General features: G+C 36.4%; 1 protein-coding gene across 1 annotated transcript in view; it reads right to left on the reverse strand.

The window, feature by feature from the left end:
- Positions 1-13,901, reverse strand: part of LOC150079271 (ribosome biogenesis protein BRX1 homolog) — a 102,263-nt gene continuing 88,362 nt past the window's right edge. The window contains exons 9-11 of the mRNA XM_090383014.1: positions 5,771-5,865; positions 1,426-1,623; positions 1-75 (exon numbers count right to left, since the gene is read on the reverse strand). Coding sequence (XP_090239140.1) covers positions 1-75; positions 1,426-1,623; positions 5,771-5,865 — 368 coding nt within the window. The remainder of the gene's footprint in view (positions 76-1,425; positions 1,624-5,770; positions 5,866-13,901) is intronic.

Genomic DNA, 13,901 nt, shown 5'->3' on the forward strand with positions numbered 1-13,901 from the left:
TCAACCTGTGGATAATGATGTAATTTCTAAAGCAAGCATGGACACAAGTTCTGTCATGCGAGGGATAAGTGTCTCCTGATGGAAAAATATAACACAGGGTAGCATTCTTTTCTCAAACTATCTTGATGCCAGCACAGAAATGAAGGGGTTAAGAGTGCAAAAGGGCTAATAAATCACTGGAGTCTAAATGATCCATACAATTTAAAGTAGTATCCTTTACTAAAAGTGTATTCATAACAAAGACCTAATTTTCTGCATTTTTAAACCAAAACAGACTATGAACTTTTATTTGACAAAATGAAATCACTCACATTCTGCACTATTGTAATTTGACAGAACTTAATAGAACTAAATTTTAATTCTATTCAGTACAGTTCATATGCACCATCTTACAATGTGCGTTTTGAGTTATGTGCACAAAAAAACAACGTTCACTAGCAATGTTTCAGTTTGAATTGTGTTGCATAATATACAGTTCCTTACAGTAAACAATAAGTGAAAAAATTTATGACAGTATTTTTTTAAAAAATCGAAGTTTTAAAGTTGTAGGGAAAACTTGTTTCTAACATGGACATCAAAAGAAACGGAATCACCATTACAAAGAACCAATTTAAAAATTTGTGTTAAATCTGAGATATACGGTACAGTACAAGCAAAGACTGGGGAGAAATTCTGATATACTGCAATGATCTGCACAATCCCCACAAAAATTTGTAAAGTGAGCTTCTTGCGAGACTGCAACCTGTGATGAAAGTATATACCACATGAAAATCCTATGTGCTAAGATTGCTATACAACATGCACGAAGATGATCCCAAATCAGCAGGTTGAGTTTCACGAATAGTTTAAAGTGAAGATGGATGAGGATGCAAGATTTTCAGACAAGACTGTTTTGTCAGATGCAGCAACATTCAAGCTCAATGATTTGCTGAACTGACATAATTGTGTGTTTTGACCTATCTTGAAAATCATTTCACAGACCAGTGCATAGGCCAACAAGGAAGTGTCAGGTATCCCCTCATGTCCACCTGATTTAACTCCACCCAACTTCTATTTGTGGGGCTAACTAATACTTTTGTGTGCATCTTTCAGAGACATTCTATATGTATAATCATAAACTGTCTATATGCTGACTAGAATAACTGTGCTATGTAGATGAGAGATTCAGTGTATTCTTCCTTCCATCATCATAATATGGTTTGAAAATTCATTCATAATCTTTCATGTGTTTCAATTTGCACCTTGGGAGGTGCAATATGGCCACAGAAGCCGATGCGCCAACAACTACCAAATCAAAATCAAAAAAAAAAAAAAAAAAGTTTCAATTTGCAATATTGTAAATGATAACAAATTAATGTACTATTTACATAATTTTTATTACAAGATAAAAAATATATACAAAGTTCAAATATTTTGCTTTAGTACTTTACTGGTTTTTTTTTTAGACTTAAATCCTTTTCCTTTATCAGAAACAAAAGGCTTTTGCTCAGGCACTGTTTTAAATATTTCATCCAACTCATCTAATTTATACGATTCTTCAGGTCGACGAGACTCCAGAGACTTTTTGGCTTCTACACGCCCCTTGTAACGTTGGGAAGCTTGCAACTTTTCAATCCTTCGATGCTTTGATTAGAAAAAAGAAAGCATGCTAATAATTTTAAAATTTAATTGTATTACTTTTCACAAAACATACTGTAAAAACTAAATGGTATTAGAAGAATAGTCTAGTCTTGAAATCTTAATTATTCGCTAAAATGAATTAATAACTAGAATAAGCTGTATCTGTTCATACAAAACGCTAGACTTCTGATTTCATGTATGCCATACATAAAATTTAGTATTCAAGGGCTTATTACATTAAAAACCCTAGATGCGGTAGCAAGTACTAGCTAAGGCACTAAAAAATTAAAACAAAGCACTGATAAAAAAATAACTGTCTAACAACGTTCAATGCTACCTATATTTGAGAGGCCCATTCAATTCCAAAAATTCTAAATAATGGTTGAAAAGTAATAGAATTCATACCTAGAAGTGAACATTTACTTTTGGGCTGAGTGCTGTAAATCAGAACAAAACTCAAAATGTTATCAAAAGTTTATTCTATGCACAAACTAACCTCAGCAAAGCAAAAAACTAATAAAAATGTGTACCAAGCTATAAAAACAAAAATGAATCACGGATGCTAACAGCCTTGAATTCAATTAGTGTGCCAACACAATTGATCAGCTTATTTCATGTGTCTTTACTTTTGCATCACTCATAAAATTGACTGCTTATGGCATGTTGGATGCCGTGCCATGACACTTATATGCATTGCAGCACAGCACTCAAGTTACTAATGAACACATGCTGATGCAGCAAACATGTTAAAGGTATTTCTGGTGAGGTCCAACACAACTTAAACAGCATAAAAAATCCACACAAGATTTTCCTAATGACTAACAAATGGCAGAAGTATAAAAACGTTATTTCTAAAATAATCTTGGGACCTGATCTTGAACTTTAGTATCACTGGATGTTAATTATAAACTTGCATTAGACAATGTACCATGAGAATGGACTCTAATGGTTAACCAGGAGTATACGTAAATTTATGAATTTAAATTAAGCATCTATTAAGAATAAAAATTCCTGAAACTTTCCAATAGATGCCACGATCACTTATTAGTGTTTCCAGTTAATATTGGACGTAGTTTTAATAGATGGAAACACAAAAATAGCTTTCAAAATCACAGGGTTTTACTCCATTAAAAAATAACCACCACAATAATATTTGAAAATTTTTTTCATTAAAAAAAAAAAAAAAAAAATTTTGATTTTTGGCAATAATTTCACTCCAATTTTGGGAAATCAGGTCAGCACCATTTAATATTTAGAAGCATTTAGCAACAATGTTTTCATTTTTACACAATTTTTTAAAATATCCATGAAAAAAGGTCACTGCATAGACACAGCTGTAGCAGAAACCTCTAAATACATTATTAAGGCACAGGATGCTAGTTGCATCCTGTGGTTAATGAGACTTACAAAATGCTTCAACGAGTAAAGCAGCCCTGCCATTCGAACTTAGAAGTTTAGTTCCTGATCCTTACACCGATATAATCCATACCTTGTGCTCCCAAGCTGACAGAGAATCTGAACACTACTGTACACATCAAAAACATAAGTTCGCTGTTTTAATTGGTGAGTCCCGTGAATTTCGTCATCAGCATAGTACCCCTTCCACAAGTTGCACACAATTTGTATTGAACTTAAGCAACAAACAGTTATCTACAGAACAAGTAGATCTGTTGATTCTGGGTATGAAATTTGCTGTCTGAAATTTGCTAAAGCAATATCAGAATCACTGATATTGCTTTAGGCGTAGAAGCATGTTTAACACATTTCCCTGAAGAAGTGGCAAACACAATTCACCTTAAAACTGCAGCAATTTTGCATCATGCTCGCCCTGCTTCTTCCAATCTCAACCACAAACAAATTTCTGCCCTTAAGGCATTGAAACAAGACTAATCCATTGTCATCCTACCGGCAGATAAAGGACATCGAACAGTTGTAATGAACTGCACAGATTACGAAACAAAAGCCCTGCTGCTCTTGCAGGACACTTCTGTTTACCAACCCTTAACCATTCCTCTCATCAAAGCCTTGGAACGATGGGAGTCGAAAGTGAACATCCTCATCAACAGTTCATTTAAACAGAAGAAAATAACAGAATCAACAGGTAATCACCTCCATGCTGCCAGATTCCACAACTCTACGGCCCACTGAAGGTATACCGTTAAGACCCATTGTCTCCTGTTGTGGCTCGCCGAGTTATGCATTAGCGAAGTTTGTCTTGGGGCTCCTTTCTCCCCTAGTAGGCCACTAGGGTAGAAAGGAGATAGGGATGGATAGGGTTCAGATCCGAACCCTATCCATTTCAGAAAATCAAATCAGTGCATCATTTGATGTAGTCACTTTTCACCTCCATCCCAGCAGAACTTGCCATCACATGTGCAAAGCAACCCTTAGCAGCAGGACCGAACTAACACCAGACGATATCTCCACTGCCTTCAGACTGTGCTTAACAGGTGGTGCAATTATGTTCAATGACTACATTTACCAACAGGTGCACAGCACTGCCATAGGTTCCCCAGTTAGTTCAGTCACGGCAAATATCGCGATGAAAGAATTACAGGGTCGTGCATTTACGAATGTACCAGATCCCATTACCTTATGGTGTCACTACGTGGATGATGTGTTTGTGGTTATTCCCAGAAATTTGGGTGACCGACTCTTAGACCACCTCAATTCTCTGTCGCCTTTCATAAAATTCACCATTGAGCTAGAATCTGACAACACCATACCATACTTAGACACCCTTGTCTGGCGCGAGGGCATGCGCTTGAAGCCAACTGTCTATCGTAACCCAATGTGTGCTGGCCAATTTACCAACTTCCGGCAGCACACGTGCGTAGCCATCTTCTTGCCACTGAGTTGATGGTTAAGTGATTTCTCCATTACTTGAGAAAGAGAAGTAATTGGATGGAAGGGATTTGTCATCCTCTTTAGGAACTGGCTGGATATGAGCAAATTTCCAAGCAGAAGGAAAAAACACGTTTGGAATAAGAAAGTGAATAAAAGTGGCATAACACAGGAGTAAGTTCAGGAGCGCAGGTTTTGAGAACAAGTGGAGAAATACCATCAGGACCTAGAGCTCCATCGAGAAATACCATCAGGACAATCTTCATTATGTATTGAGATTGGAGTCACAAATTTGCAACCAAATTTTGAACAATTATTAAAAAATATCTGGCCTCAATCATCTCATTAAATGTTATTGTGTATTGTACTTAATAAAATTTTCAAATATTTCAATTTTAGGTTTATCATTATATTTATTTATTCACCTTAATATTGAAAAGCAGTGATCCGTTTCAGGTTGTAAATTTTCTAAAATGAGCATTTAAAAGCAAAAGTTTTTTTTTTTTTTTTTAAAACAAAAGTCAGTTATATTTTTATAATTTTAATAAAATCTAAAAATAAGTCACTGATATAGATTTGTTGCACATAAAAGTGCTGGGAATTTGCATTTTTTATATATAGCTTGAAAAGAAAAATGGTAACACAAAAATAAAAACTTCCTTTTATGACTAACAAGAAATAGAAAATGTGACAATTTTTTCTGGAATCACTCTGTGCGGTCCGCAAAACAAATCTAACTTTGAATACGGCCCCCATACGGGGGAAAGGGTTGGACACTACTGGTCTAAGGTGTCAGTGCACAGCTTGGCATTGACAGTCTTTGGAATTACAGCCAATGGTCCAAACCACAATAAGCAGCCATGTATCACAACCCCCACCTCCTTTGAATTTAATTGTGGTCATAATACACTACAGTAAATGACATTCCCCAGGCATCTTCCACACCCACACTACCATTGCATCCAAAATCCATGTAGCATGGCTTGTTGTTCAATGGTCTAGGCACTACTGTATCTGCCATATTGATGATCTGATGATTAAGCCTCTTTGAAACCATAACTTTTTTCCATGACTGATTCTGCACGTTTGTAATATCTCTACTATTTCCTGCATACCTTTAAACTTGTTCCTGTTTTGTGTGCATCTTATTCACACAGTTCATTAAGCTGGAAGGGGTTTAAGTACTTTTGACAAGGATAGCAAAACTTAACTATTCTTATTTTCAGCAAAAAAGTAATAGCCTAAACAATAAATGTCCTCAATCAAAGGTTGAATGATGCTGATAGCACTAAAAAATAATACTTACCACTCCAGGAGGTATGTAATGTGGATTACTATATAGGACAGGTCCTCCAAAGCTGCCTTCAAATATCTTCACAGGATTAAGAACAAATCTTGGTCCTGACCAACAGAAGATCAGCAATTAAAACTAGATGAATAAGAATTATGAAAATGTCAGATACATCATTATAAAGATAAAAAAAAAAAACCTGCAGCCATTATCAACTCACTGCAGGGTGGAAGCCTCCTCAACAATTCATGCTAAGGGAAATGGACCATAATCTTCCACGCTGGTCCAGTGCAGGTTGGCAGATTGACTGTATTTAGCAGTCAGGGGCTTGAACCCAGGTCTACTCAAGGAGCGTGTGCTACTGCACTCCCACTCCTGACCACTCGGCTACGGAGGCCTAACTAACCTCTAATTATCACCTTTTTTTTTATGAAAACCCCAAACACGAGAGGTATTAGAACCTATAGTACTTAGTATCATGCATGGGTTAGAAGTTGAGAAGATGAAAGAAGATATTTGTTGACATCAGACTTGGAGAACTAGATGCATAATTAAAACTTATAATGTAAAAAATTCAGTAAAAAGTGAAACAAGATTTAATAACAAACTAAGAAATCATACACTCATTTTAATTTATGTATTTTGGCGACTGCTTCCTAAGGAAGGAACAATAAGTACTGAAACATGACATTCTCCCCCCCCATTTTTATTAACAAGCAGTCCCTAGCCAGAAGCTGGCAAATCTGCTATATACAACATACATACATATTATATTACATACAGATGATATACAGATTCAAAGTCATAAAGTGAAATGAACATAACATGTCCAGACAACAAATCACATCACACAACTAATTAGAAATATAAATTGTGGCACAAAGAACTACAAGAAAAGCACATGGCACAATGAGTCACTAATCTTACGAAGTCAACATGAGATGAGGACAAATAGCAGTATGGTCACAAGTTACTACATAAATTGTCCAATAATATTTTCCTGTTTACAGAGGATCATGTGAACTACAAGGTCAATTACACAGTTTATTTCAGCATCCTAAACTGTTACACAGAATTCACTGAAACAAGAATTCACCATGAAAGATGAAAAGTACTTGTTGACGTCAAGACCTGAATTTCTGTAGATTGCAATTTTCAAGAAAATGCGTGAAGGGAGGTTGTTTCAGAAAACAGAAGTCGAAGGGATAGATGAGGAAGAAGAAAGTTGGTTCTACGAGTTTGAAGTTGAACAGTAAAAGGATTGCTAACTGATTGTGGAACGTATTTGGATTGGTTGGGGGGTGGGAAGAGAGAGAGAGAGAGAGAGAGAATTATAGAAGCCAATTCAGAACAGTGCCCATGGAAATATCTATAGAAAAGGCATGCAGCAGAAACACATCTATGAGACAGAAAGTGAAGAGATTTTGTAAGAGAAGGGTCGTTAATAAACCTAATTGCACTTTTTTGAATAGGGTCTAGAAAACTGAGAGAAGTTACGAGGGCACAGCCCTAGACGAAGGAACAATATTTTAAGGTAGGGTGTATTTGAAATTGATACTATGGCGAGCACCGATTTTACAAGGATGACAATTTAAATGTGGAGTTCCAGTTTTTTGGCAGAGTAACTTAAGAGAGAGTGGCATTTTATGTACTGAACAACACAACTTTTCTCCTCAGTAGCTGCATCTTGTATTTCATGAAATGATTTCCATACCTCACTTTTAGTATATTTTTCTTCCGTCAAAATATATTACAACTCTTTTTAATTTTCCTTTGTATTTTATCAAAATTCATTTTGAGGGCATGCATTCTTTTGTGTATTTGGAAAAAAAAAAAAAAAAAAAAAAACCAACTGAAAACTCAAAAACTATTTGTAAATATTGTTCTCATGCACAATTGCAATGTTCCTGAATACAAGATCAGGCGACACAAGTGATCGAGAAATCTGCATTGCCAACTCTTGTTACTATTAAGTTACCAAATGCAGTTAGAAGTCTAAGTTCTTCCATAAAAAGTCGCCAAATCAAATTTTATAACATTAAAAATATACAAAGGTTATCTTTAAAAAACAAATATTTCTTCTTCATCCACATTTCCTTCTGCTGCAACATGTCAGAGAACAATCAGGCATGCCAATAGATAACAACCACATTGATATTTTTAAAAGCAGAGTATTAGAGCAGATAAAAAACAGAAATAAAAACAACAAGTTTAAAAAAAATAGTTACAACTCCAAGAAAAATCTCCACTGTCGCTTCTATCATAACCTTTGACCCTCTCACACACACAATTAAGATGCCAGGTAGGCAGATGACTAATCCCTAATATTACTCTAGATAGTGTTTAAATGATATAATAGCATCTCTAATCCTGCAGAATTCTAGCAACCAGGTTAATAACATTAATTCCCTATAATCTATACTTAATAAATTAAATTATGCCATAACCTTGTCCTCAGAGAAAACCAAAACTGTGAATGGTCCAGGAAACCTTATCCTTGAATTTAGTTTTTTAAAGATCATTTTAAACTTACATTTCAAATTATGTTATCATGAATGAAAAGAGAGCTAATTTGTTAACTAGTGCCATTGTATGCAAGGATGATGGTATAATAAGGACAGTGTTTCAGGCATGTGAGCATCCACTATTATTTATTTATATTTGGTAATTATCTATTTTTATTACTTTTTATTAATTGATTACGTTACCATCCAAAGTACAGTTCTGTTATTTAAATATTCACACTGCCTATTATATTAAAATTAATATGGAATTAACTTAATGCACCTTCACGATGGTGGGACTGTTAGTAATCCTTTGTATAACCTCCATGCACAAGTACATGGTGGGTGACCACCCAGGTGTGAACCAACGTAAGCAGGGGTCGAGGTGTGGCGCCCACACCACATAGAGGAATGCCGCCCCTCTATGTTACCAGGCAATACTAGGTGGTAGATGACTCTCATCAACCGGTGAAATACCACCACTTTGCTTATTGGAGGCTTGAAGTGGTGGAACCCATGTTTAGTCTCTAGAGCTAAGTTCCGGTCAACCCTTCCCTATCTCTTCCATCATGCAGTATGATTGATGACTTTTGAGGTTATGATGAACGTCATGGCGAGATCCAATATTCCTTACATTTCAAAGGTACAGCTCTAAAACGATGTTCGCAGGCCGGCCGCTAATGAGTACACCGGACCGAACCTATTGGTAACTCTCTAGGAGGCTTCCGGATCAGCTAGTGTATAATCTTGCTACCTCTACTCTGCCAGATAGTGACTGGAGGGAGTCCGAGTACTGTGTATGCGGGGAGCATTGTCGAGGCCACGTTATGTCAAGGATCTGGGTATATTCTTACCACATGTACGCCATATCCAAAAATTTCATTACTTCATACAGCATGTCCCATCCACTTTTTCTTACTATTGAATACACCATGAATTGTCAAACTAATAGAGCAAGCTTATCTGTGAAAAGATCTAAACCTCCCAAGGACTTCCTAATTCATTTCACAAATATACGTGGTCTCAATTCTAATCTCAACGATGTCCATTTCCACTTGCAGTCTGGCAAACCCCATGTACTTTTTCTGACAGAATCTCAGTTATCGGTTGATTCAACTACTGTCATCTCAGATGCCCAAATTATTCGCTGTATGATTCCTTTCGCCTCAAAGGTGGTACTTGTGCATATGTCCGTGCTGATATTCCCTTTCAGAGACTTGGCAATTTGGAATCTCCTCTCTTTGATCTTCTCTGGCTTAAAATCTCTCTCTCTACCTCATTGTGTCAAATTCATCTGTTGTCTCTACCGTTCTCCCAACTCCACTAATCACTTGGAGCTCTTTGACTTCCTCTCTTTGCAACTTGACTTTCTCCAGTCGAACTTTCCTAACAGTGAGGTAATTTTCCTTGGTGATTTTAATGTTCACAACTTCAGGTGGCTTCCGTTTTCTAGTCACACCGACCCAGCAGGTCGAGATGCTGAGGCTTTTGCAATTACAAAGACCTAGCACAGATTGTTCATTTACCTACAAGAATACCGGACAATCCTAACCACACAGCCAAAACGCTTGATCTTTTTCTCACAAACAACCCTTCTAAGTACACGGTCGAAGTGAGTGGTCCTTTAGGTACCTCAGATCACAACTTGGTGATTGTCTCTTCTCCAATAGAGCCTTTATCACATGGCTATTCCCAAACTCGCATTGTTTGGCATTACAAGAATGCAAAATGGGATGACCTGCGAGATTTCTTTTCTTTTTTTCCTTTGTCGGATTACTGTTTCAAAACTTCTGAAGTCAACGTTTGCTCAGATCGTGTCAGTGAAATTATTCTTGCAGAAATGGAATCCTTTATCCCACACTCCACTCTAAAATCTCGTCCTTTATCTAAACCTTGGTTTTCCAATAAATGTGCTAAGGCTGTCCAAGAGAAGAATGTTGCATATCGTAACTGGCTTGTTTCTAATTCTTCAGTTTAATTTTCTGCTTACACCAAAGCTCGCAACAATTGTAAAGCAGTTACTAATCAGTCCAAACTAGAGTTTGAACAGGCTAAGAGTAGAAAACTTGCTTCTTGCCCTAATGGTAGCCGAGCATTCTGGTCTCTTGCCAAAGCTATTGGCCGCAACTTTTGCCCATCTCTGCTCCCACCTCTGTCCAAACCAGATGGTTCTCTTGTCACTTCAGCCAAGGATAAAGCTGACATGGTAGCATCCCATTTTTCTTCCAGCTCATGTATTAATGATCTTGGTAAAACACCTTCCACCATTCCCAACACGCTCCATTCAATGCCTCCTATGGTCTTCCGTCAAAAGGATATCAGAAGGATTTTGATGAATCTTGATGCTAAGAAAGCTCCAGGTCCTGATGGTATTTCTCCACTTGTTCTCAAAACCTGTGCTCCTGAACTTACTCCTATTCTTTGCCGCTTTTTTCACTTTCTTATTCCAAAGGTGTTTTTCCTTCTGCTTGGAAATTTGCTCATATTCAGCCATTCCTAAAAAGGGTGACAAATCCCTCCCATCCAATTACCGTCCCATTGCAATTACTTCTACTCTTCTAAAGTAATGGAGAAATCAATTAACCGCCAACTCTTAAACTACCTAGAAACCTTCCGTCTGATCAACAATAGGCAGTATGGATTCCGTCAGTGTCGATCTACTGGTGATATTCTGGCTTATGTTACCCATTTATGGACTAATTCAATGGAAAGGTTCAGTGAAACACAAGTAGTTGCTCTTGACATCTCAAAGGCTTTTGATCGTGTTTGGCATAAAGGTCTTCTAAACAAGCTTCCATCTTATGGTTTGCCAACTGTTTTTAGTAATTGGTTATCCAGTTTTCTCTGTGAGCGCTCACTGAGGGTGATGGTAGATGGCTCTCTGTCTTCTAACTTCTCCACTAATGCCGGTGTCCTCCAAGGTTCAGTTCTTTCCCCGACTCTTTTCCTCTTGTATATCAATGACCTTCTTCCATTGACTGGAAATCCTATCCATAGTTTTGCCGATGATAGCACATTGCATTCCAGTTTCCATTTTGAGAAACCTTGTCCTGCTCAATCAGCTTCAACTTCTCGAAAATCTGCTACCAATTCCTTAAATGCCGATCTTCAGGTAATTCTCCAGTGGGGCAAAGACAACTTAGTTGATTTCAACCCTTCTAAAACTCAGTCTTGTCTTTTATCTCGCAAAAAGGATTCATCTGCTCCTATGCTTATCTTTAGTGACACTCCGATTTCTAGGCAAAATGATATATCTCTTTTGGGGATTACCCTGACTTCTAATCTCTCTTGGCTCAAGCACATTACAAATATTGCTTCCCCTTCATCTGAAAAACTTGGTTTTCTCTTTCGCTCTCGGCATTACTTTTCTTCCAAACAGCTGCTCACTCTGTGTAAATCGCAAATCCATCCTGCCATGGAATATTGTTCCCACATCTGGAGTGGTGCCCCCAAAACCTCTCTCAGGCTTCTTGATTCCATTCAGAATAGGGCAATTAGGTTAATTAATGATTCACCTCTAACAGAGTCTCTCCACTCGCTTTCTCATAGACGCACTGTTTCTGCTGCATGCCTCTTCTACAGATACTTCCATGGGCACTGTTCTTCTGAATTGGCTTCTATAATTCCCGCTCTCTCTTTCAAAACAGTCCGAACATGTGCCGCCACCAGCCAACATCCATTTACTGTCCAACTTCAAACCCACAGAACCAACTTTTCATCTTCCTCATTTATTCATTCAACTGCCGTTTTCTGGAACAACCTTCCTTCATACATATTTCCTGAAAATTACAATCTAGAAATTCAAGTCCAATGTCAACAAATATCTTCTTTCGTCTTCTCAACCTCCAACCCAACCACGGTACTAAGTACTATAGGTTCTAATACCTCTCGTGTTTGGGGTTCACATAAAAAAAAAATAAATAAATAAAAAATAAATGGTTAAAAATAATAATAATAATTAATGGTTAAATAAATAATAAATAATTACACTAATCATCCAAATTCAGAAATAGTAAAGAATCTTAAATATTAAAAGTAAGAAATATGAATTAAAGTAACAATGCTGTGTAATTGTCACCACAAACAGCATAACACATTGTCACCTGTTATGCTGTTTTTATCACTGAAGAAGTGGTACAGAAAGTAACATGAACCTGAGAATAATATGCATTCCTTTAACAAATTAAAGTCAGATTACACTCTATAGGTTGAAGTGCTTATTTTCTCACTAATTTCCATTGCAAAATGCTTTGTTTTCAAATACCAATGAGCAAAAATATGGCCTGCTTATGGGATGACAATTTCAGGGCCCTTGCTGAGTTACATATAGCTTATTAGGAGTAAAATGACAAGAACATGCAAGGAAGCAAAGCTTATGTAGCATACGTGGTCAGAAAAATTAGTCAAGCTACATTAAATAATGAAATAATTTACTGCAGACTGAATATATGATTGTATTAGATTATTTAAGTGTAATTTAAAATATCTTTAATTCAAATTGACAACTTTTATGAATATTAGTTTATTTAATATTGAAAAATATATTACAATTAATTTTACCAACCACACAGAAAATATTGGTAACATAACACAGATGCCACATCTGCTTGTACAAAACACCAACATTTATAAAACTTAAATTTAAGTTTGTAATTCGGCGATACAGGAAATCATACAGGTAACTATTTAAAAATTATGGATTGTGCACATCAATTGTATCAGTATAATATACTGAAATAGTAAAATGGTGTGGCATTCTGATGAGATATCATTTCCCATGGATCAGCCAGTTACTGGAAATCGTTATAATTATTACTAAGGTAAGATAGTAGAACACTAACATAGGTTATAATTATTACTAGATAGGGTAAGATAGAAGAACACTAACGTAGGTTATAATTATTACTAGATAGGGTAAGATAGTAGAACACTAGCATAGATTTATGTTATTTTTTATAACTATTTTTGAATTAGCAATAATTTATATCAGAGTAAAAAATGCATACATGAAATGGATTTACTCAGTGCAATATTTATACTGCAGTGAGTTATACATGCAGCAATTTTCCTTATCAACATAACTACAAATATAGAGGGCTACCACTAGCATGGACAGGAAGTTACACTACCAGATATAAACAATGTATAAATTATAGCTTTCATTCATATATTTTTTACTTTCCATTTACTAATTATATCATCCAGCCAATGGTGATTCTGTGGTCAAAAAACAGTTGATGCAAAAGGCTAAGGAGGGCTGCAAAACCTTGTGCAGGGTAACATGAAGACTACAGTCAGTCAAATAACAACCCAATATAACAGAGGGGACCAAAGAAGCATTCAAAATACACACCTTATCATACCTTATCACAGATAGGGTATCACAGGAAATGACTAAACTAGATTCCATTCCTCTCAGCAAAAAATAAGAAGATATAGTTACAGCAGGATCAGGAACATAATCACTAGACAGTGAAGGATTAGAAAAAATATTGCTTGGTCTGACTAATCCTGGCTGTTCTAGGAACTAATGGAGGACATACTCACTTAGTCAGGTATATCTAATACACACTTTTACAAAAGTTTCTGAAAGGAGTCAGCGAAGGCATCCAAAGATGGTGTTCACTTTGGTGGTTAAGGTC

Source organism: Mastigoproctus giganteus, chromosome 10 (assembly GCF_048544385.1).
Source record: "Mastigoproctus giganteus isolate SK-2022 chromosome 10, ASM4854438v1, whole genome shotgun sequence".
NCBI lineage: Eukaryota > Metazoa > Arthropoda > Arachnida > Uropygi > Thelyphonidae > Mastigoproctus > Mastigoproctus giganteus.